Source organism: Lepisma saccharinum, chromosome 16 (assembly GCF_977018435.1).
Source record: "Lepisma saccharinum chromosome 16, izLepSacc3.1, whole genome shotgun sequence".
NCBI lineage: Eukaryota > Metazoa > Arthropoda > Insecta > Zygentoma > Lepismatidae > Lepisma > Lepisma saccharinum.
Window position 1 is genome coordinate 9150972 of NC_139244.1, and position 24615 is coordinate 9175586.

At 40.9% G+C, this 24615-nt stretch overlaps 1 protein-coding gene across 1 annotated transcript in view; it reads right to left on the reverse strand.

The window, feature by feature from the left end:
* The window catches only part of LOC146000150 (adhesion molecule nephrin-like), a 371365-nt gene that overhangs the window by 67041 nt on the left and 279709 nt on the right, over positions 1–24615 (reverse strand). The window contains exon 8 of the mRNA XM_083137491.1: positions 22457–22587. Within this exon, the coding sequence (XP_082993617.1) occupies positions 22457–22587 (131 nt within the window). The remainder of the gene's footprint in view (positions 1–22456; positions 22588–24615) is intronic.

Here is a 24615-nt window from a genome sequence, read left to right on the forward strand (position 1 = left end):
TACTTAGGAAATTGTATTAGCAAATTTCTAAAATTGGACAGGAGAAAAGTCCTCGTCTTCCCTCCGCTACAGAGTTGAGTGCGAGAGGAGCGCTTAAGGAAGTGTCCAAAGCTAACCGACGCTGTCGAAACGCTCCAGATATATCAGCCCAAAACTTGCAAGACAACTTAAATTGGAGAAACTTCGTCACAAATCCTAAGTCTACAAGGATGTTCCTCCCTGGTTTAACGGAGCTGCTAGTGACAATCGCAAGGTTCTGCTCGAAACACAGTAGCCAGCTGCTCCGAGAACTTAATTATCTACGCAAGAACTGCGACAGGCCAGTGACCAAGTTAACAGTCTCGGAATTGCGAACTTGGGAGGGGGAGAACTTTGCGTCAGACTTATCGCTCTTCCCATCTGCGCGAACGTTGGTCGGGATGGCATTTGGCGCGGATGTGCAGACCGCTGTACCTCCAAAAATGGAGAAAGCGACATGCTGGGGAATATCCTTTGGAGAGAGGTGCTGCGTCTGGCACAAGCGGTCACTCGGCCTACGAACGCCCAAGGTTCTCCAGCACCATCACTGGAAAGCACGGATGTTGCACTAAATGCCTCTAACGTTCTGAAAACATTCATATCCTTCGCGTGCAGAAGTATGCTTCTCGGTACTAGTACAGATATATAGTATATCTGTGGTACTACGATCCTAAAGCGGTTAACTGGTCAAAGTATTCATATTGTACATCTACCATGAAATAAGGTTCAGAACAATTAAAGGCAGACGAATACTTCTGAAATACTAACTCACTTCCTAGCCTTCTTATTCCTGCAGCAACACAAGCCTTCCATCTGTTCCTATCCTGGACAAGATCAATCCAATTTTTCCATCTTTACCGATTTCCTAGCCTCGCCGATGGCGCAGTGGTACCATCGTTGCCTTGTAATCAAGGGGTCCTGGGTTCGATTCCCGGTGAAGGCACATAGTGGTTAGGATCCCACTTTAACCTGTAGGTCCAGTCCCAATTACCCTTACTGTGGCTAAAGTAGACTTAAGACACCAAATCAATCAATCAATTTACCGATTTCCTTTAGGTCCATCTCAACGTTATCCCTTCATCTTCGTCTTGGTCTTCATACTCGTCTCTTACCATCAGGTTTCCCAACAAGAATCCTGTAAACTCTTCTTTCCTCTCCCATTCGTGCAACATGGCCTGCCCACCTAAGTCTTCTTGATTTAATTGTTTTAATAATATCTGGACATGAGTACAGGTACGCACTTCTAGATTATGTAACCTTCTCCACTCACCTCTCCTCTCATCCTTTTTAGGTCCAAATATTCTTCTAAGGATCTTACTTTCAAATACTGTTAATTTATGTTCCTCTTTTAGGGGGCCAAGTTTCACATCCATATAATACTACAGGCAAAATTACTGTTTTGTATGTTTTAACTTTTAGTTTCTTATACGTTATTCGAGAAGATAAAAGTTTATGAAGGAGAAATAACACTCATTTCCTGAAATTTACTGAATTAAGTCTTTAACGATTTGTTATCAATAATTACATTTTGATTATTGCCTAACAATTGGTTTCGGCCTGTAAGAATGATACGAGTATTTAGTTTTGCCTTTTGGAATATTTCTGAAACCTTAGTAGAATTATTCCACATCGAAGGCCCTATTGTAACTATCTGCTCATCTGTTTAAGTTAATAATATTGAAATTATGCCTACAAGTAAGTGTTTTACCGATCTCCGTGGCGGAGTGGTTAGCATGTCGTGAGGGATCCCGGCCTGCGCATGGGGTGTTCTTTGCGAGTGCGCCTTGATAAATTTCATCATATCATTACTCAGCCTCATCGTTGAGGTTAGCCAAATGTTGCACAAAAGCGACTCTGAATAGCAAAAATCAAATTTAAAATCAACTACTTTGATCGTTAGTGCATAAAATGTTTTAAAAGAGAGACAACCGTTATTTTAAAACATTCCATGCTTTGAAGTCGTTCTGTTGGGGGGTTTTTCCACAAGATGAAGCAAGATAAAACTAGTTTATTAATTGAATGTGGTGTAGTAATCATTGTAACACTGGTCAGAGGAATATTGTAGTGTATATAGTAGCCTACTTGGTGGACGAGCACAGTACGAAATCGACTTTTGATCTCGACACCGCAATTCGCAGGTTTGGGTCCCTACATGGGCATGGATCTTCTTTGTGAGTGTTGCTTCATCAATTTCATTTAACCATCATTCATCCTCATCGTCGCGATTAGCCAAAAGTTGCAAAAGAAGCCACGCAAAATAACAAATAGATTACATTCTCTCCGCATATTGCTAAGTCTATATTGCATACACGTAGATGCTAACGTTTACGTTTACCCGCAGATGCAAATCATTCCACCCTTCTTCGCAACACATTACGCTAACCACTTCCTCGCTGAAGCTGGCTCTTCCGCTCTGAATACACACACGCTTCCACCACCACAGTCCGACATAACCTATTCATTTTTTTCCCACGCCATTAGTTGTCAGTGCTTATGCAAGAGTGAACATTTCTTCAAATCGCTCAAACGTATCAAATGGAGATTGTCATACGAACGCCAATTTGAAGATGATGAACGATTCCAGTCGGTGACATTTGTTCACGAACTGAATATACGCGTATATTAAAAAGTGCGTGCGACAGAAACTCCCTCGCACAATTGATGCGTGCGCTCATGTAGAACTTCTGATTAATTTCGTTGGCACAAAAAAATACCATTGTGGAATTCGGGGCTTGTTTGTCATCACTGGCTTCCACTACTTTCATCCCTCGACGAGGAATAATCGGGGAAATTACCCCCCCCCCCACACACACACAAAAACTGCGTTCCTTTATTATTCAAATGCCTTTTGAACGAGACGTGGAAAATGATTGTTGTTTACACGAGGCTTTATGTTCGTTTGTTCACTCGTGCTTCTGGGTAACTCGCGAACTATTTACTCCACTGTTGATGTAGCGAGATGAACCAAAGGCACAAATTAGGCCTCTACTCCCTCAAACCCTAAATTTTCGATGGTTCTTAGTTATGTTTGTTGTGTTTTTTTTGTTCTTTTTTTCAATTTTTTAAAAAAAAAAATAAAAAAAAAAAGATGTATTGAAATATGACCTTCAGAAGCAGTTAATATAACATGCTCCAACATGGCTATCCAAGTTTAATATGTCCAGAAGTTGTAACAACTTTACAAGGTCGACACAATTATTTCTTGAGGTGTAAGGGCTTACCCTTTCCGAGACACCAAAATGTCAACCTCCCTTCCATACAGGACTGCAGTTTGAAGGCTAACGAGGCTCTGGCGTCTGTACTCACGGTCAGTATAATCCTTGTGTTGTGTCGTCCATACATGTTGGTTGTTGTATCTTCATCCAGCACATCTTGAAATAATCTTTGCGATTAGCAAAGGTGGCAAAGCAAATGAACTAAATGAATCAGTCACTATTTTACTTGTAGCATGCCTCAGGTATCGTGTAATATTACTCTGTGTGGTCATTTGTTTCTGCGTATTCACGTTTATAATTGTTTAGGAGGCGAGTATTTGCTTTGTTTTATATCTACCACCTGCTTCTAATGATTTGTACGTTGGGGATTTTTACGTGTTGGATAACAGACATTTCATTGCACGACAATGGCAATTCTTAAAAAGTGAAGTTTGCTACAATGAATTGTATGACGTCAGACGTAGTTTTAATTAACCCTAATCGCTTACGCTACTGTCGCCTAAGGTATGCTACGTCTCGCGGCTAGGAGCATGAGCACTCTTCTACACAAAGGGCTTGCTGGGTTTAAGTAATAGTCTTATTATCTCATAATTAACGATTTATTGACAATAGCGTTAACTAACACACGTTTAAAAGACACTTCCACGAAGATACTTACTTTAAACAAGTCTTACAGAGGCCAATCTTTTAATTTAATTCCAGCTCTTGTGACGTTCACTAGTCAATCATTTGCACGATTACATTTCGTTCATAAATATTTGAAACTAAAAACGCGAAGGTGAAGATACAACTTCTATGGGTCTGTATATTAGTGAAATAACTGAGCAATATGCAGTTCACTATTACCTATATTTCCATTTTTGTCACACACATTACCACATAATGACTATGGATTCTCGTTGCTATAGCAACGTTAGAATTCCAAATATCTCGTTTGTACAGCGTATAGCGCAAAAATAACATAAAACGTAATTAACGTTGTACAAAGTAATTATTATACATTTCTTCCAACCGTTAATATAAGGTGGTTTGTATAATATGAAATTCATAATTTCAATAAACATACAATTATATTGTGCGAATTCACAGGACCGTCACACTGCTATTTCCAACAGATTATAAGCAGTAAAATAATCACAATATTATCACAAAAGGACTTGGAATAACACAAACTTAGACTTACATTAAAGTCATCTTTCATATCTTTTCTTTCATCACCAAAACGCCCACAAAATCTCAATCTTTTTTCATAGTTACCAACTCGCTTATTTTTGCGGAGTTGCCAACACATGTGATAACACTAGATATAACAATGCAGGCCCTCCTATACGTATGATACACTTACAGAATAGCATTTATTCAAACGAACATGTACATAAATTAAACAAATAAACAATAAATCTTTTGCTACGACGTAACTTGGGTCGGTGCAGGTACAAAGGCGGCAAAACACGGCTCACTAAAACTAAGCCCCTTAAATCTTCCGATCCTCCTTGAACAAGGAAACAGCACGTATTAACTTAACAAGAAAATTGACAGACATTTACAAGAACGTCTAATGTCCAGTTGCGTAGTAGAAGTTCAAACACCTAACGGTAGATGGCAGCTCTGGGCAGCACGTGACTGCTTTAAGCCTATGAGAGGAGCGTTGTGGACTGCGCATGCGCCATTTAACCAATCACAGCAGGGAATGTCTCTAGAGCGGGAAATTTGAGCCGTTCGCACATAAGACCGTATGAAGGGGATATTTCGGGGTTTTCGGAAGGATTGTTTTAGGTTAGAACTGTGTATGCTCACTTGGTAGTGTCTTGAGGAACCAGACTGGCGGAAAATGTTCACATCACTCTAAGCTTTACCGCCATCTCGTTCGACCCTTGTCGGCAATCAGATGCACGACCCGGCCGTCCTTGCTTTCGAGTTCGCCCATAACAGGGCGATTTCTCTGAATCCATATGGAGAGATTTGTATTCTTGACAGGGCTCATAAATTCACGAAACGTCACCCGGGGAGAGGGGGGAATTTGCCCCTACGACTCTCTGACGAGCCGTGAGCCAAGGAACGGGCCAGAAACTCCTAAGATATAATCTGGGCGGCGTATCTGCTCTGGGTCACGGCTTTGACTGCCTTTTGTTCCTCCCTCTGGAGAGAACTTAATACCGCTGGAAGAGGTTTTGGAGAACTGCTGGAGGGTTGGGGGGAGCGCCCATAAATCCCTGTGTTTCTGCACGGGGCGGTGGTCTCAACACAAGAACAACGAACGGGATTGTACTCAAATTAAATGCGGAGGACAACCGGCAGTAGACCACTGAATGGTGAAAATCCTTATTCGTGTCTCTCCTCCAATGGCTGCACGGCCCACAGCAAATTTATCTTGTTACACGTAACGGTGGACGAGAGAGAGAGAGAGAGAGAGAGAGAGAGAGGTCACCTCTGCTCCCGGCTTACAACGGTTGAGTATATTCAAAGTCACGGTCTGTTGCTCTTCAGAGAATGTGCCCGCCATGGAATCAAAAAGAGAGAGAAAAAGTTTCATTTCACTCGCAGCCGAGAGAACTTTGCTTTATACGGAGAGAGCAGGGTTGCCAGACGGGTGGAAGTTATCTTACTTTTCGAAAATTTCCTGCTGGAAAAAAACTGAGTGCTAACAAATCAGTTATTGCGTATAATCTCTCTTAAAGACGTACAAAATTGAGATGTGATTGAATTCAGACGTGCGTTCAGGTTGAAATCATCATTATGAGGTCTAGAATCGTTATGTTGATACTGGGGAATATAACGTTTTCTTTCAGTACCACCAGCAAGACTGCAACAGAAGAATGTAATCCAAGAAGTATTCCAGAGCTTGGTTTTGTCTACCAAGTTAAGTGGTTGAAACTCAATTGATTGATTGACTGACAAGGGAGGTTATCTAAGTGTCCCCCTCCGATTTCCATGAAACTTGGCAGGTGTATAGAGGGGCCCAAAAGAAGAAATACGTGTTTTTTTGTTTCGGCTAAAAAACTGTTTTAGGGGGCAACCTCCCCCGCTCAAATGTCAAGATGAGGACAAATTGAAGTGGGGATCTGACCCCTGTGCCCCCCCTCTGATTTTCATGAAACTTGGCAGGTGTATAGAGGGGCCCAAAGGTAGACATACGTGTTTTTTTGCTTCGGCTAAAAAACAGTCTTAGGGGGCAAAACCCGCCTCAAATGTCAAGATGAGGACAAATTGACGTGGGGATCTGACCCCTGTGACTCCCTCCGATTTCCATGAAATTTGGCTGGTGTATAGAGGGACCCTACGCCCCCTGTTTCTTCCTATGCCATATTTACGTGGTTTCGAGGTCAGATCCCCACTTCAATTTCTCCTCATCTTGACATTTGAGCGGGGGGAGGGGTTGCCCCCTAAAACCGTTTTTTAGCTGAAACACAAAACATGTACTTCTTCCTTTGGGCCCCTCTATACACCTGCCACGTTTCATGGAAATCGGAGGGGGCACTTACCTTGGTTTACTTTACTTCGCTTTAGTGCCACTTTTGGTTAATCGTATAGATGAGGATGACATGATGAATTGATGGAGGTACATACACAAAGAACAGCCATGTCCAGGTCAGAATTCGAACCCGGGATCCCTGTTGTACGGAAGCCAGCAGGATAAGTGTTGATATGATGAAAAAAATGAAGGGACTGTTCGTATTCTTTAAATGCGAGAGGTTGTGTAGTTCTGTCCTCTTTAATACCGGATTTATATGTGCCAGAATAAGCCGAGAAAATTCCATAGCTTTTAAAACAGCTGACAACCGACGCGTCGATATGAATCTCAACACGTGACGCTCCCTCGGCAAAAGTTTGTATTTCATTTGTTTCCCGCCGACCTTGCCGACAATTTCGTCCGTCCCTGCGACGTGATCAAAATCAATTGCTCTCAGCGCGACGAGTAAGATAGGGAAGCCGGGTGGAGAGGGGGAGGGGGGCAATAGCCCCGCTGTTGATTCTAATTCAATAACCGAGCCAATCTGCATCCTCGGACACTCGCTCCTTGGCGAATGTATCCCGGGCCACTCCCGGCTAATAACATGGAGATTTGTTTCCAACCGCGACGTCCGTGGCTGCAGAGTCCCCAAGGGTGGGTGTTCTTGGAGCCTGGACAGTTTCGCCGTGATCCCAAGATCCGACGATTGCAAGCAATTAATGGATAATTTCGCTCTCGGCTCGGCGGGTGGAAGCGATTTCCAGTCAATCGCGCGAAAATGCAGGATTCCTCGTTCCCCTGTATTAGCAGCGAGGGATGCGAATGCTCCAGGAGCACGGATGTTCCGCATGGGCTGATGTAAAGTAAACGCTGTACTGGCAGACGCGCTTCTCATTGGTCGCTCCAAAGCTGGGGCTGTGTTTCTATTGGTCGGCCTTGCGGAAACAAGCTTTTCCTCCAGTGTTAAGTTCTGAAGGAGATTAGTACCGAAAAAGTGAATTTTGAACTAGGAAGCCAAATCTTTGACGGTATGAAGACCAATAGAGAAAAAGAACTCACCTTTTCTGTATCACTTGAGCTATGGACGTCAACATTGCTTGTGCTTTATATCTTTAAACGCACGGCTATGAAAATAGACTGCTGGGCAGAATTGCGCTGGTGCCACATATGGGAAAAACAAAGCGAGAGCGGGACAAAAGTCGCTGGTTCCAGCGCACTGTTTGGCAACGTCAACCAGGCGGCTTTGCCTAGTTCGAGCGTCAGACCGACTTCTCTCCGGGACACTTTCTAGTCCCATTCGATACAGAGCTGGTAGTCGTGTGAAGTGAGAGTTCGTTACAGGCCCCAGAAATTGAGTCCCATATCTACTACACGTCAGACTGCCCTTAAACCTCCTAACACACATGGCTATGCTCCGACTTGGCAACAGCGCGCACTTCTGCCACCCGCCTAATTTCATGGACATGCGTTTAGGCAGTAACTCACCCAGGACAATTATTTAGTGAGTGTTGGGATGAAGTGACATGTGAGTGGAGAAGGTTACATAATTTAGAACTGCATAATCTGTATTCATGTTCAGATATTATTAGATTGATTGATTGATTGAATTGGTGTTTTAGGTCCGCTTTATTGGGACTGGGCCTACAGTTTAAAGTGGGATCCGAACCACTATGTGCCTCCATCGGGTCAGATATTATTAGAATAATTACATCAAGAAGACTTAGGTGGGCAGGCCATGTGGCACAAATGTGAGAGGAAAGAAGAGTTTACGGGACTCTCGTTTGGAAGCCTGATGGTACGAGACCTGTATGAAGGCCAAGACGAAGATGGAGGGACAACGTTGAGATAGACCTAAAGGAAATCGGTAGGGATGGAAAAGAGTATATAGGTCTTGCTCAAGATAGGGACAGATTGAAGGCCTGTGTTGCTGCAGCCATGAACCTTCGGGTTTAAGAAGGCTAGAGAGTTAGTTAGTTTATGTGTGTATTCCATGCTTCAGAAAGCCAGTTACAGAAGTGTCTGTACTCAATACGCTGGTGTGGAAAATATTGAGATGATCTTCCTTTTGTTCAATTGATTGGTCTGGTTTATTTTACTTCCCTTTGTCAAAGGATTTCATCATACATGTCAAGGACTCTAACCTGGAACCATTGATAGCGAGATCGTCAGTCGACCATTTAACTTCGCTTGGCTGCTAAGTCGTTTGAGGGGAAATAATAACAGAGAACAATATTTTTCTTAGATAAAAAAAAAACAAGAAAAGGTTAGCAGTTGATACTTGTGGAGAAATATACCAGGAGTCGAAAATATCAGTCCGCGAACTTGCTGAACGCATCTCCACAGATCAGTTGCACTTTCTCCAAAAATGTATAAATCTTGTACGATTCTACGACAGTGGAGATGTTTTCTGCAGACTGTGGCCATTTCGCGAGCGCGACAAAAAAAAACCGTCTCACAAAAGCGGGATCTTAGGAAGAAAGCTCTTAAAGAGAAAGCAAAGAAGAATAAAGGGAGAAAGAGAAAAAGAACAGAAGAGCATCGCCCGCGAAGTAATCCCCCACTCTTCAATCAAGACGACAACGCGTAATGCGTAAACGCAGCATCTATGATTAGTGAGACAATCCCAACAGCGTTGTTTTCCACGCGCGGACAGCGGAAAGCCTTCCGTGAAAGAGGCAACCTTTCAACCTCCGGTTGACGCAGTGTTTCCAACCTTAATGCAAAATCCCTAAAACGATGTTGTTTTTTTTTTAGTGCAGGCGACCGCATATTGCTATCCACCAGCACGTTTCCCACCTACCTTACTTTAGTTTAAGGTGCACCACTTCAAAAAGTGTTGGTGTGGCCCTCAGTGGCGAAGTGGTTAGCGCATCGAATGGCTCATAACCATCTTAACGATTAGCCGAAAGTGACAGAAAAGCGAAGCAAAATAAACAAAATAAATCGACGAAAAGACATTGGCTTAGCAACATATCGCGAGACCCTGGGCAACATAGAATGTGAGACCCTCATCCGTTCTTCAAATTTGAAAAATCAATGTAAATTGAAAGAAAATCATCAGGCATTTGTCAGCAAAAGTATGACCGAATATAAATAATAATAATAGAAAATACTGAATTTATGGGCCTCCCCGATGCCGCAATGGTAGAGTCGTCACCTTGTAATCAAGGGGTTCCGGGTTCGATACCAGGCGGAGGCACATGGTGGATCGGAATCCACTTTAAACTGTATGTCCAGTCCCGATTAGCCTTTTTGTGGTGCATATAGTGGACTTAAAACGCAAACCCAATCAATCAATCAATGATTAAATTTACATTTAATAATTTCACTCACCCTAAGAACATCTTTCTCTGCTTCTTCTGCAACGTAACTCGCTTGCGACTTTTGGATAGATCGATCAGCGTGAATTGTTACACAATCGTAAACACTCATTTCCGAGTATCGTTAATACGCATAACATGAACAACAATGCCTTGCTAAGCATATGATAAAATTTGTAACCTCATACGTATATCAGGAAGTATATTACACCCTGTTCTCGGATTCGTACCTGACTTTCAAACACAAAGTTTTTGTCCATATGCGCACTCTTACACAAAATTAACTATTATTCTTTTGTTCCTTAGAAAAATATACATATTTTGCTTGAATACAACATACTGCAATACCGTGCACTAGTTACTCCTATTTTTAGTAGTGTTGTGTCCGATTTACATTCAATTTCTTCAGCAATAAGTTTTTAAAAGTCTCGTGCTGCCATCTCTAGTCATTTATTTAAATTTCCTGGTGGCTCGCAAAAATTGCTTCTTTTTCTGCATTGCGAGTGTCATGAATCGACAAAAGGCAACGTCTACTTCTCAATAAGTAGAATTCCACTTCTTAAAACAGCATGTAATGTAGAATTAAAATCATTGAAAACAGTGTATGACAATTTGCCTACTTTTATCTTTACCGCCAATTGCAATTCCGATGCAGACGTTTATGCAGATAGGGCCAGTGTGAGAATTAACGGGGGTCAAATAAGCGTAGCTCGGCGAGCGCTACTCATTTGCTCCCTGAGCGAACTTGAAACTTGCTCACTGAGCGAACTTGAAACTTGTTCGCTGAACGAACTTGTACCTTGCTCGCTTAGCGAACTTGAAACTTGCTCACTGAGCGAACTTGAACCTTGCTCGCTGAACGAACTTGAAACTTGCTCACTGAGCGAACTTGAACCTTGCTAGCTGAACGAACTTGAACCTTGCTCGCTGAGCGAACTTGTACCTTGCTCCCTTAGCGAACTTGTACCTTGTTCGCTGAGCGAACTTGTACCTTGCTCGCTGAGCGAACTTGAACCTTGCTCGCTGAGCGAACTTGAACCTTGCTCGCTGAGCGAACTTGAACCTTGCTCGCTGAGCGAACTTGAACCTTGCTCGGTGAGCGAACTTGTACCTTGCTCGCTTAGCGAACATGTACCTTGCTCGCTTAGCGAACTTGAACCTTGCTCGCAACACAATGTATTGTTTTTGTGTTTCGATCTCGCGAGGCGAAGATTAAGAAGAGGAAAGTTGTGTGAAGATGAAGGCTAATGAAGAAGTATTTGTGATAATGTCTTGCGATATAGCGTAATTACAGAGGAAGTTCAAGTAAACGAAAATGTAATATAATTTTCCACTTTATGTAATTGTATTAAAATGAAAGTATTGTTTATTCCAAATATACACCTTAGTTCTAGAAAGTTGTACAAGTGTGTGAAAAAAAAAAAAACAATTTCGAATCACGTTTGTTGAAAAATGTTTGGTTTTGTTCTCTCTCTTAAGCACCCGGTCATTGTTTTCAGAATCAATAATTATAATATTTATCTTGAACAACATTAGAACCATTCTCTTGGCTTATTTTGATCAATGAGCGCACACCGTCAAGCCGTCAAGTAAATGTGTCTGCTCAACCAGCGAAAATCTTGCTCAGAGAGGAAACTCAGATACTCGACACTCTCCAGAACTTAAAGTAGATTTAGAACAATGTTACGTCAATCTAAATCGCAATTCAGCACAATTGCGATTTGACGAAACTTTGTAATTGTCCCCAAATCTTAATCTCAAGAGATGGCAACCCTGGTCTCAATAATAGATAGCCCAGGTAAGTACACCTCGGCAGGATTTAGTAGGGGGAGTTATTAGAAGGTGAGACGCGGCGTGGGTGGTCCAAGGAGAAGATAAGTCTTCCGCCGCCTTGTACGCTGCGGTGGTATAAATTGCAGCAGATGTTGCGATGATATTTTGCAACGTCTGCCACCAGGTGTAAGGTACAGGAGGAGCATATTTTCGCGTCCTCTGTATATAACAGATATGTCACCGGATTCGGCTTTTCGGGAGGCTGTAGTCTCCAAGTCTTGAATTCTGTCTCTCTAGTCTTGCGAGGAATCAGATCTATCTACGTTTCATCTGTTTATTCTATTGTTATCTATCAGCCATAGGTGGCGCCAGAGGGGAGGTGTACCCCTATTTTATGCTCCGCAAAACCTTAAACAAAGACACAAGGAAGAAAAATACGATGACGTGCTTTATTTATTTATTTGATTCATTTAGCGTCGCTTTTCTCACTTTTGTCTAATCGCGACGATGAGGATGACTGATGATATGATAAAATTGATGAACTGACACTTAAAATGAACACCTATGCCAATGCCTGGATTCGAACTCGAGACCCTTGACGTCGTAGTGCGCTGGGCTAACCACATCATGACGTGAACAGTGAAATACTAGCAGCAGTATTTTCTAAAATTAGTTATTCTTCATAACAGATAATACACTGGTGAAAACAATTAAAGGGACAAATGGTATTTGTTAAAAGAAAAGAAAAATATGGAACGGCGAGAAGCAAAGAAGGGAGCAGACGATAGCTACGTGTGTTGCGCACAAACCGTGCCACGCAGTTGTCGATGACGTCGTACGGCGGTGGCGCTGTGATCGCGTGTGCGTAGAGGTACCCAGTTGCTCGGCGTGGATCGGAGCCGCAGTACCTTGTGAAACACCGTAGCATTGGGCAATCCGTGTGTTTTGAATTTCTGTGTTTACCCATCGTTAGTATGGCGAGTCGGCATCGTTTAGATGATGCCACAAGATGGAGGATAGTTGGAAGACGCGAGGCAGGCCAATCACAGGCAACCTGTTGTAGGGACCTCGGGGTTCCGAGAAATGTGGTGTCCACGCTGTGGAAACAGTTCACAGAGACAGGAACAGTGGTCCGCCGACGTGGTCAAGGCCGCAAAAGGGCTACAACGCCGGCTGAAGACCGTTATTTGCGACTTCTCACCAAGAGGGATAGGTCCGCGACAGCAACACAGCTGTCTCGAAACCTGTATAATGCAACAGGGACATCAATTTCACGCATAACAGTCGCCCAGAGACTGCATGAAGGTAGGTTGTATGCGAGGCGCCCTGTAGTGTGCATCCCTTTGTCTGTGCAGCACAAAAGGGCCCGGTTATCATGGAGCAGAGACCTGTATTGGACGGATAATGATTGGGGGCGCATTCTCTTCAGTGATGAGTCGCGATTCAGTCTGGACAGCGACTCAAGACGTGTTCTCATCTGGCGAGAAACGGGGAGTCGATATCGGCCCTCAAACATTGTCGAAAAGGACCACTATGGCAGAGGGGGTGTGATGGTGTGGGCGGGCATCATGGCAGACGGGCGTACGGACCTTCATGTGTTCGATAGAGGTTCTCTGACAGGTCAGCGATACAGGGACGAGATCCTTACACCCTACGTGCGACTTTTCCGCGGAGCACATGGACCGCAGTTCATGTTTGTGGACGACAACGCCCGTCCACATAGGGCGCAGTTGGTGGATGAATACCTTCAATCAGAGGATATTCAACGATTGCCGTGGACTGCGATGTCCCCGGACCTCAATCCCATAGAACACGTGTGGGACGCCCTTGGACGCTCAATTGCAACCCTCCAACCAGCTCCAACAACCATCGCTGAGTTCAAGTGTGCCTTAGTGCAAGAGTGGGTGCGGTTGCCACAGGAATGGTTAAGGACCCTCGTACACAGTATGCATCGTCAATGACAGAGTTGTATTGCTGTACGGGGCGATCATACGCCCTATTAGACATGTTTTTTTTTGGCCTCACTGACAGAGCGTCGGTCAGCTGCTGTGCTGGACATTTGGCATTTTTGGTTTTCATGGGTGGCGGTTATACCCATGTTTGTTTTCTCATCTATTGTTTTGTTCTGGGATGATATTGTGGCCACGTTTGGCGTTATTTCGTTGTTATACTTTGTTTTTGCATTAAAAACCATTTGTCCCTTTAATTGTTTTCACCAGTGTATAAACCTTATAAGCTTAGTGATTGATTGATTGATTTAATTAGGTAATTTTACGTCGCTTTTCTGCCACTTTTGACTAATCGCAACAATAAACATTAGTGGTGATATGACGTTTATGGACACTTACAAAGTACACTCACGCCAAGGCCAGATCTTGAACCCGAAACCTCTGCGGTATAAGCCAAGGAATAATTTTACAGCAAAGCACTGATACATTGAATTTAACCACAGTTTTCAGTGCTTAAAACAGCTACATACTATATATCATAATATAAGCTGGCTACGAGGTACTATGTATGACACTACGTATACACTGTATATATACATACACACACACACACACACACACACACACATATATATATATATATATATATATCGAGCCACGGTGGGCGCCAGTCGGTAGGGTAGCTGGCTGCTACGTGGGAAGATCTGGGTTCGATCCGCTGGGTAGGTGAGATCAAGTGCGAATTCTTCAGATCATGTCCATACAAAAGACAACTCTAAACTTCATCCAGCCTCTCATAGAATGGATACCTGAGAGCAACCGTGAGGGATAAAGACGGCCGGAGCGTGGTTCTGATCACTATCTCCACAAGGACGAGGATCGTGAATGTGTGGAGCCACAACGTTCATTTCAAATTAGTGATGATGGCTTCTCGTAGTGCCAATCGAAACACGCGCACTGAAGATAGTGTCCCTGTCCCCATTTTTATTTGTAGTGTTATAAGGATAAATATTGGAGTAATCAATGCACATCGTTAAATGCATCTGTCTCCCCGTCGAGTAACATACAACGTAATAAAAAATACAGTTTGTATAATCCAAAATCGCGCCTTAAAAAATCTAAGTCCCTCCTCCCCAAGTTTTTGTCAGAGCGACGCCGAAAGAAGTGTGCATGCGTCCTGTTTCGAAGCCGAAGCGACCTGGGTGTTACGGACAAACGGCAACAAACGAAAAAAAAGCGGTGTTAAATATTCATGCCACGAGACCAGAAAACCAACGTACAGGATGAAGTATTGAACGGACAACATGATCACCAACCGATGTATTTATAAAGTGCCGCCATAGGCACAAGGAAACACGAAGAAGAGGTGACATATTGGCGCGACGATCTAGTGAAGAAGAACAGTTCGGGAAACGGCCATTTATAAGCTTAAGCTAAACGACTTAGCACCCAGTAATGTAGTGAGCTTTCAACCTTATCCAAATGTCAGTTTTCGTTTTCCAGCCAGGGTTGAAATTGTTTCTGAAAAGGTAAGGGTATATTTAAGCTTGGGCGTCATAAATGATAACGAATGCTGTTCCTGGTCCAAAGGGATCGAAAAACTAAGGAAAAAGGTTCGAAAAATCATGGTTTGGTACAATAACGCGATGCGACACACACTAAATTAGACATAGGACAAGGCACATATTGAAAAACAAAGAGAAGTGATACTTATTTGGAAAGAGATAAATAAAGATGAGAAGATATGTAAAGCAAATTTAAAGCAAACATAGATCAATTTAAGCTCATTACAGAAGAGCGGAAGGGTGAGTGTACAGATAAATTGGACCGAGACGAAAAAGGAAAGATGAAATGATGTAGATGATGATAAGATAAGTTACTCGAATCACAATGGGGAAGAGCTCCATTTTAGTGTCACCAATTATTTGATATTATTAATCAAGTATTGGTACACTATCAATAAAATGATAATTCCTGAAATATTTGTTTCTAAACAATTATATACTTTAATAAATAGCTTCATGAATATTAATTACGTCTACATAACAATAACAATGCTATTTTAAATTAAATTAAATTTTTAATATTCTTTATTTTAATTTTTACAAATTACACATTATATTGTGATTGTTTCATTTTTAAAAAGTCATACGGTTAAATATGGTCTAGTTGTGTGCGCTTTAGATAGGTTCATAATTACTTACAAAATGCTTATGATAGATTTACAAAAAAAAGACATATTATGCATGCCTGTGGCTAATATTAAAACAAATACAAATTTTAAAATCTTGTCAAGTAATCTAAATAGTGTTAACTAATTGCGGAATATTGTTCGTTTTATTGTACAGTTAAGGTAAACTCATAAGTAGACAAATGAAAGTCGATTGGACCATCAACTCTCAATATCTTTAATCATTAGATTAACTTGGTTAGACTCCATAAACCCTCGTCTTATGCAAGACAATATATGTTTAACCATTAGATTAACTTGGTTGTACTCCATAAACCCTCTTCTTATGCAAGACAATATCTTTAATCATTAGATTAACTTGGTTGTACTCCATAAACCCTCTTCTTATGCAAGACAATATATGTTTAACCATTAGATTAACTTGGTTTAACTCCATAAACCCTCTTCTTATGCAAGACAATATATTTAATCATTAGATTAACTTGGTTGGACTCCATAAACCCTCTTCTTGTAAAGGTAAAAAAAAGGTAAAGTGTTCCCCTGTGCATAGCACCACGCCATGAAGGCGTATAGGGGGTGTGGGGGTAACGCCCCACACTTTCTTGATCCGGTCGTGAGTGAGGGTGATGTGATCAGCATCACGCCCCTGACCGCCTTTACCCCCCAGGGTTTCCCCCAGGTACCCATGTTATTCGACGCTGGGTTGGCGCCGGGGCCGCTTCCACCGTTAGAAAAGTTCCCGGATTTGAACCGGCCGGGGATCGAACCCGGGACCTTGAGCATGGTAGTCAGACGCGTTACCGACTGAGCCACCGCGGCCTGTGCAAGACAATATATTTAATCATTAGATTAACTTGGTTGTACTCCATAAACCCTCTTCTTATGCAAGACAATATCTTTAATCATTAGAATAACTTGGTTGTACTCCATAAACCCTCTTCTTATGCAAGACAATATATGTTTAACCATTAGATTAACTTGGTTTAACTCCATAAACCCTCTTCTTATGCAAGACAATATATTTAATCATTAGATTAACTTGGTTGGACTCCATAAACCCTCTTCTTGTGCAAGACAATATATTTAATCATTAGATTAACTTGGTTGTACTCCATAAACCCTCTTCTTATGCAAGACAATATCTTTAATCATTAGATTAACTTGGTTGTACTCCATAAACCCTCTTCTTATGCAAGACAATATATGTTTAACCATTAGATTAACTTGGTTTAACTCCATAAACCCTCTTCTTATGCAAGACAATATATTTAATCATTAGATTAACTTGGTTTAACTCCATAAACCCTCTTCTTGTGCAAGACAATATATTTAATCATTAGATTAACTTGGTTGGACTCCATAAACCCTCTTCTTGTGCAAGACAATATCTTTAATCATTAGATTAACTTGGTTGGACTCCATAAACCCTCTTCTTATGCAAGACAATATCTTTAATCATTAGATTAACTTGGTTGGACTCCATAAACCCTCTTCTTGTGCAAGACAATATATTTAATCATTAGATTAACTTGGTTGTACTCCATAAACCCTCTTCTTATGCAAGACAATATATGCTTAACCATTAGATTAACTTGGTTGGACTCCATAAACCCTTTCTTATGAAAGACAATATCTTTAATCATTAGATTAACTTGGTTGGACTCCATAAACCCTTTCTTATGAAAGACAATATCTTTAATCATTAGATTAACTTGGTTGTACTCCATAAACCCTCTTCTTATGCAAGACAATATATGCTTAACCATTAGATTAACTTGGTTGGACTCCATAAACCCTTTCTTATGCAAGACAATATCTTTAATCATTAGATTAACTTGGTTGGACTCCATAAACCCTCTTCTTGTGCAAGACAATATATTTAATCATTAGATTAACTTGGTTGTACTCCATAAACCCTCTTCTTATGCAAGACAATATCTTTAATCATTAGATTAACTTGGTTGTACTCCATAAACCCTCTTCTTATGCAAGACAATATATGTTTAACCATTAGATTAACTTGGTTTAACTCCATAAACCCTCTTCTTATGCAAGACAATATATTTAATCATTAGATTAACTTGGTTGGACTCCATAAACCCTCTTCTTGTGCAAGACAATATATTTAATCATTAGATTAACTTGGTTGTACTCCATAAACCCTCTTCTTATGCAAGACAATATCTTTAATCATTAGATTAACTTGGTTGTACTCCATAAACCCTCTTCTTATGCAAGACAATATATGTTTAACCATTAGATTAACTTGGTTTAACTCCATAAACCCTCTTCTTATGCAAGACAATATATTTAATCATTAGATTAACTTGGTTTAACTCCATAAACCCTCTTCTTGTGCAAGACAATATATTTAATCATTAGATTAACTTGGTTGGACTCCATAAACCCTCTTCTTGTGCAAGACAATATCTTTAATCATTAGATTAACTTGGTTGGACTCCATAAACCCTCTTCTTATGCAAGACAATATCTTTAATCATTAGATTAACTTGGTTGGACTCCATAAACCCTCTTCTTGTGCAAGACAATATATTTAATCATTAGATTAACTTGGTTGTACTCCATAAACCCTCTTCTTATGCAAGACAATATATGCTTAACCATTAGATTAACTTGGTTGGACTCCATAAACCCTTTCTTATGAAAGACAATATCTTTAATCATTAGATTAACTTGGTTGGACTCCATAAACCCTTTCTTATGAAAGACAATATCTTTAATCATTAGATTAACTTGGTTGTACTCCATAAACCCTCTTCTTATGCAAGACAATATATGCTTAACCATTAGATTAACTTGGTTGGACTCCATAAACCCTTTCTTATGAAAGACAATATCTTTAATCATTAGATTAACTTGGTTGGACTCCATAAACCCTCTTCTTGTGCAAGACAATATATTTAATCATTAGATTAACTTGGTTGTACTCCATAAACCCTCTTCTTATGCAAGACAATATATGCTTAACCATTAGATTAACTTGGTTGGACTCCATAAACCCTCTTCTTGTGCAAGACAATATCTTTAATCATTAGATTAACTTGGTTGGACTCCATAAACCCTCTTCTTGTGCAAGACAATATATTTAATCATTAGATTAACTTGGTTGGACTCCATAAACCCTCTTCTTGTGCAAGACAATATATTTAATCATTAGATTAACTTGGTTGTACTCCATAAACCCTCTTCTTATGCAAAACAATATCTTTAATCATTAGATTAACTTGGTTGTACTCCATAAACCCTCTTCTTATGCAAGACAATATATGTTTAACCATTAGATTAACTTGGTTTAACTCCATAAACCCTCTTCTTATGCAAGACAATATATTTAATCATTAGATTAACTTGGTTTAACTCCATAAACCCTCTTCTTGTGCAAGACAATATCTTTAATCATTAGATTAACTTGGTTGGACTCCATAAACCCTCTTCTTATGCAAGACAATATCTTTAATCATTAGATTAACTTGGTTGGACTCCATAAACCCTCTTCTTGTGCAAGACAATATATTTAATCATTAGATTAACTTGGTTGTACTCCATAAACCCTCTTCTTATGCAAGACAATATATGCTTAACCATTAGATTAACTTGGTTGGACTCCATAAACCCTTTCTTATGAAAGACAATATCTTTAATCATTAGATTAACTTGGTTGGACTCCATAAACCCTCTTCTTGTGCAAGACAATATATTTAATCATTAGATTAACTTGGTTGTACTCCATAAACCCTCTTCTTATGCAAGACAATATATGCTTAACCATTAGATTAACTTGGTTGGACTCCATAAACCCTTTCTTATGAAAGACAATATCTTTAATCATTAGATTAACTTGGTTGTACTCCATAAACCCTTTCTTATGAAAGACAATATCTTTAATCATTAGATTAACTTGGTTGTACTCCATAAACCCTTTCTTATGAAAGACAATATCTTTAATCATTAGATTAACTTGATTGGACTCCATAAACCCTCTACTTGTGCAAGACCATATCTTTAATCATTAGATTAACTTGGTTGGACTCCATAAAGCCTCTTCTTATGCAAGACCAAATCTTTGATCATTAGATTATCTTGGTTGGACTCCGTAAACCCTCTTCTTATACAATACCACATCTTTAATCATTAGATTAACTTGGTTGGACTCCATAAACACTCCTATTATGGAAGATCATATCCTTAGTCATCAGATTAACTTGGTCTGGAAGGTGAGAGTTCGATGGTTGGACACTAGAAGAATAACAGTTGCCTCAAACAGGAACTTGGCGTTGTAAGGAACCTCAATTTCTATTCACACAGTGGGAACTGAAATCTCTAGCTACTACTCTGGAATTTCTAGAGACGAGTTAACCTTGCAGCGGGAACCGATGTTGGTTGATGAAACCAAAGTCCAAAGAGAAGATGTTAGAAATGGCTGTAGGTGCTCCAAGACTGTTCCTGATGAAGATATTTCTCAGTCATCTCCGCTACGATTCCACCCCCTCCGCGACAAATACTAAATTCCAAGACCCACCCTCCCCTCCAGGAAGACCTTGAGAGGAGTTATTAAGAACCAGAAGCAAAGAGTAGTTCTTACCCCATTCGTCGACTAAGACAGAAGGCGACCTTCTCTTGGGGGAGCAGAGCAGGGGATGTGAAGTGGGAAAGAAGACACCCCCGTCTCCTTCAGTCGGATGGGAGAACTGCTTTCCGGAGGGGGTGCGGAGAAGGCAAACCTCATGTATACAGGCAGAAGGTGGAGGAAACACACGACAACCGAGCAACTTCATCTCCATAAAATGATTTAACTCCAGCAATTTGCGTACACTCGGAAAAGAAGGGGGGCTGGTGCGTGAGGCGCGTGGAAGCTTAACTATGCGTGGATCTCTGTCACGAATCTCCGCTCGGGTGTTCTGACTTGAGGCGGAAAAGTCCCAACTGAACGTACAGGAAAAACTGTGTGCCTAAGGTGTAACTACAGGCATTGTGGTTCAAACACGTTGTGCAACGCGCACTATTTCAGAACAAACAATACCTTACAATGCCGGAGTTTCAAATGCGACAGCTTTTGCCCCCCCAAAAAACAAAAAAAAGGAGCGAAACTGTGAGGGGTGACCCTCTGCGGGGACACTCAATGTCAACCTCGCTTCCACATAGTGTAGACTATCAAGGCTCTGGCGTGTTTTGTGTTCCTCTGTGTTTCTCCCTTCTTCCGTTTCATCTAATCACCTTTCATCCTCATCTTTGCGATTAGCTAAAAGTGCAGAAAAGGGAAGTAAAATAAAACAACTCCACATCATCAAACAACCTAAAGCATTACATAAACGTATAATAAGGGATATTTCCTTATTTATCCCTTTGTTATGATATTAAGATCAGATATCATAAAATTACTACTAAGTAAATTCAGCATGATGCCTTTATACATATGGAGTGAGGTATTGAATAAATTATCTTTGTACAACGAACTAGTTGGTAGTTCCAACCTTCTCCAACAATTATGTTTTATTATGGCCAATCCAGGTCTACCGTAAGAGTACATCAAAATTCGCCTACGATTTTCTGTGTATTAAACTTAATAAAATGGTCATAAATCCTGTAAATTTGCATTTCGCTATGCAAATTCTTCATCAAGAAGGATACTGGGATAAACTAAAAAGGCTAAAAGGGAACTAATATGGACTAAAGTTTATGGACCTATAAATTAGTCCTCCACAATTTATTCTTAATTGTTTGGCAATTTATTTACTGTCCTTAAATGAGTCACTACGAATCCCAAGCACAAATTATTTGTTGCTGGAAATTTTCCAGTGCTTTCACACGGCTTTTAATAGGCAAAATAGTAACAATGCTTTTTTGTTCATCGGAACGTTAATTGTAACAAAACTACAGACAAAGTCTTAAAGTTACAAATTTAATATGAGAGTTTATATGGAGCTTTGTTGCGATTATTGTTACGGTAGACAAAAGTATTGTTCTCCTATTTGTATTGTTAGCATTATTGATTACATTGTACCCGATGAGCCCTGTGAAAGGATTGTAGAGTGTCCAGCAATAAACAATTTGTGCTTGGTATTTTGTAGCCAATAATGTATTTGATGGAACAGTAGCCCTTCAAAATGTAAGGGGGGGGGGGTTAAAGGAGGATTTCACCTTCTGGAAATGAGGAATACTTGCAAAACCGTGAATCGGATATCAAGCCTCCCCCTGAAAAGTTCCCCGAACCGCGTAATTATTTGCAGAGATGAAAATTCTTAGTTTGCAAAATGATAGTAATCGTGGCACAGAAACGATCCCCTGCAATAAAATTGAAAATTCGCCACTTCTATGAACTCTTGAAATTCAGTTGAATGGTTACTTATGAGCAAAGCTCTTGAAAACGTGTATTCCAGTTCGTATCCGCGTGTGCTGAAGTCCAAAGTATCGCACAAGAACGTCTTGAATTTCCAACTATGTAGGGTACTGTTGCACATTTGGAAAATTTGGTTACAATCGCAGCATTAACAAGCAAGCAAATAAGTAGTTGTACTCACATTATGCCGCCAGCTGAGCTTCCTGATTGGTGGGTTCGCTTTCACGTGACACTCGAAGTATACGTCGTCCCCCTCTTTGATATCGTCCGGGTTCAGAGTGCTTCCAAGGCTTAGCGCAACAATGGGTGGATCTGGAAGAGGAAGAACAACAATTGAGCATTGTTTCAAGAATAGTAGCCAATTTGAATTCACTACCTCACTCTAAAACCATTCTGGCACTCATCTTTCCTGGTTCAATAATCGCATAGATTTTGTCCAGTAAATTAATGTCCTCAAACCACTATTAATCTAATGCTTTTTATAAGTAATGGATATGTCACAATACCACCTTAAGGAGTCCAGTACCCTCTATGGAAACAACCAGATACTTTTTCATACTTCTAAATATGTCCGAATATATATTTACTGTAATAAAATATCCCATTTTGAGGAATCAGATTTACATTTTCTCGATAAGAATGTTTAAGGCTAATTTATGCACAAATAGGTTGATCAGGACTGGAGCTATAGTTTAAAGAGGAATCCGAATCACTGTGCAACGTATCTTCATCATGGATGGAACCTTAGACCCCTTGATTACAAGGCGACAGCTTTACCACTACGTCATAGGGAACGCCCTACTGAACTTTCTATATTTTTAATATTTCATGCCCTTGTGCCTTCCCTTCCTAGGTTACGCACGTTAGGATTGAACTAATTTTAGAGCAGAACATTCAACCATCCTTTAACCTGGATTCTAACCTACAATCCCTTGCCTTAACCATAAAATGAATATTACTAATTCAAGCACTATGCCAATTTGACAAAGTATGTATTGATATCAACGTTATCTACAGTCTAACAGAGACTTCGCCCAATGAAAAGTGTAGCAAACCTTACGTTTTGTAGAGGCTAATCGATTGATTGACTTGGTGCTCTAAGTCCACTTTATGCACAGTAAGGCTAATCGAGAATGGACCTACAGTTTAAAGTGGGATTCGAACCACTATGTGCCTCCACCGGGTATCGAACCCGAGACCCGTTGATTACAAGGCGACGCCGATACCACTGCGCCATCTGGAAGGCCTAGAGGCTAATCGAGACTGGATCTTAAGTTTTACTTAAGATCCAAATGTGTGACATATCTTACGAACAGTGTAGCAAACCTTACGAGGCGAAGTGTCTCCATATGCTCTCCTGCAAATCGTTATTTCTGTATATTACATTTACGTAACAAACATTACCTATACCCCTTGAATTTATAATATTGTAGTACTCGCAACACTTTAAAACTACTGACAAAAGTCTCAAGTCGTTAGATCTGAACTATAATTGTAGGTAGAAACATAATTATATGATGTAAATAATAAAGACACTAATGAAAGTAAGGTTCTGCCATAGATTAAACACACGCTAGGGAAAGCTGTTTCTCTAAACCGGAAATTTCAATCTGGAGTAAGATAAATAAGCAGCAAGACGGTTCCCTCAGTTCAAATCTTCCAATCATATCTTCCGGACTTGGAAACTCCGAACCAGCAAACAGGGTCCGAAAGGGGAAAGTCCAGGTCCGACAAGTTACCTGAGCAGAAATTTGCTAAAGACCCAAAACCCCCTTCTCCTTTTCAACCACACCCAACATTAACTTGCAAATACCCCCTGAAGCAATTCGCAATCCTCCAATTTCCTCGGTGCCCGCATCCACTCCACACACACACTCCGCTTTATCAGCCGCGGAGGGAAACTTCGATTCGGAGGAGAGCCCAAGATTGGACAAGGCCTAGGCAGGGGCATCCACCTCCGTGCTAAGACTTTTAAAAGGGAGTTAGTGAAGCCATAATGAGCCAACATAGTTGGTCCAGAAGAGGCAGCGTTACGTGGGCCTCTCCCGCCCTCCTCTTCTCCAAAAGGCCGGTTCCTTAGAAGTTAAACTTGGCTGAGACGCCATCTTCGCTCGTGGACAAGCCTCACGTTGGCTCGTAATTGAATATGTGGAACCGAAACTCCTCTGGCTGGGACGACAGTAATGAGGGACGGGGTAATTAACCCTCTTTAGTAGGGCTGCGGGAGGAGACAGAGGCAGGAGACACTCCGCAGCGAGGGAAGCAGAGAGGGAATAGTGGGGAGAGACAGAAAGGAAGCGAGGTATCTACAAGCAGATCTCTTTATAGATGGAGAAATAC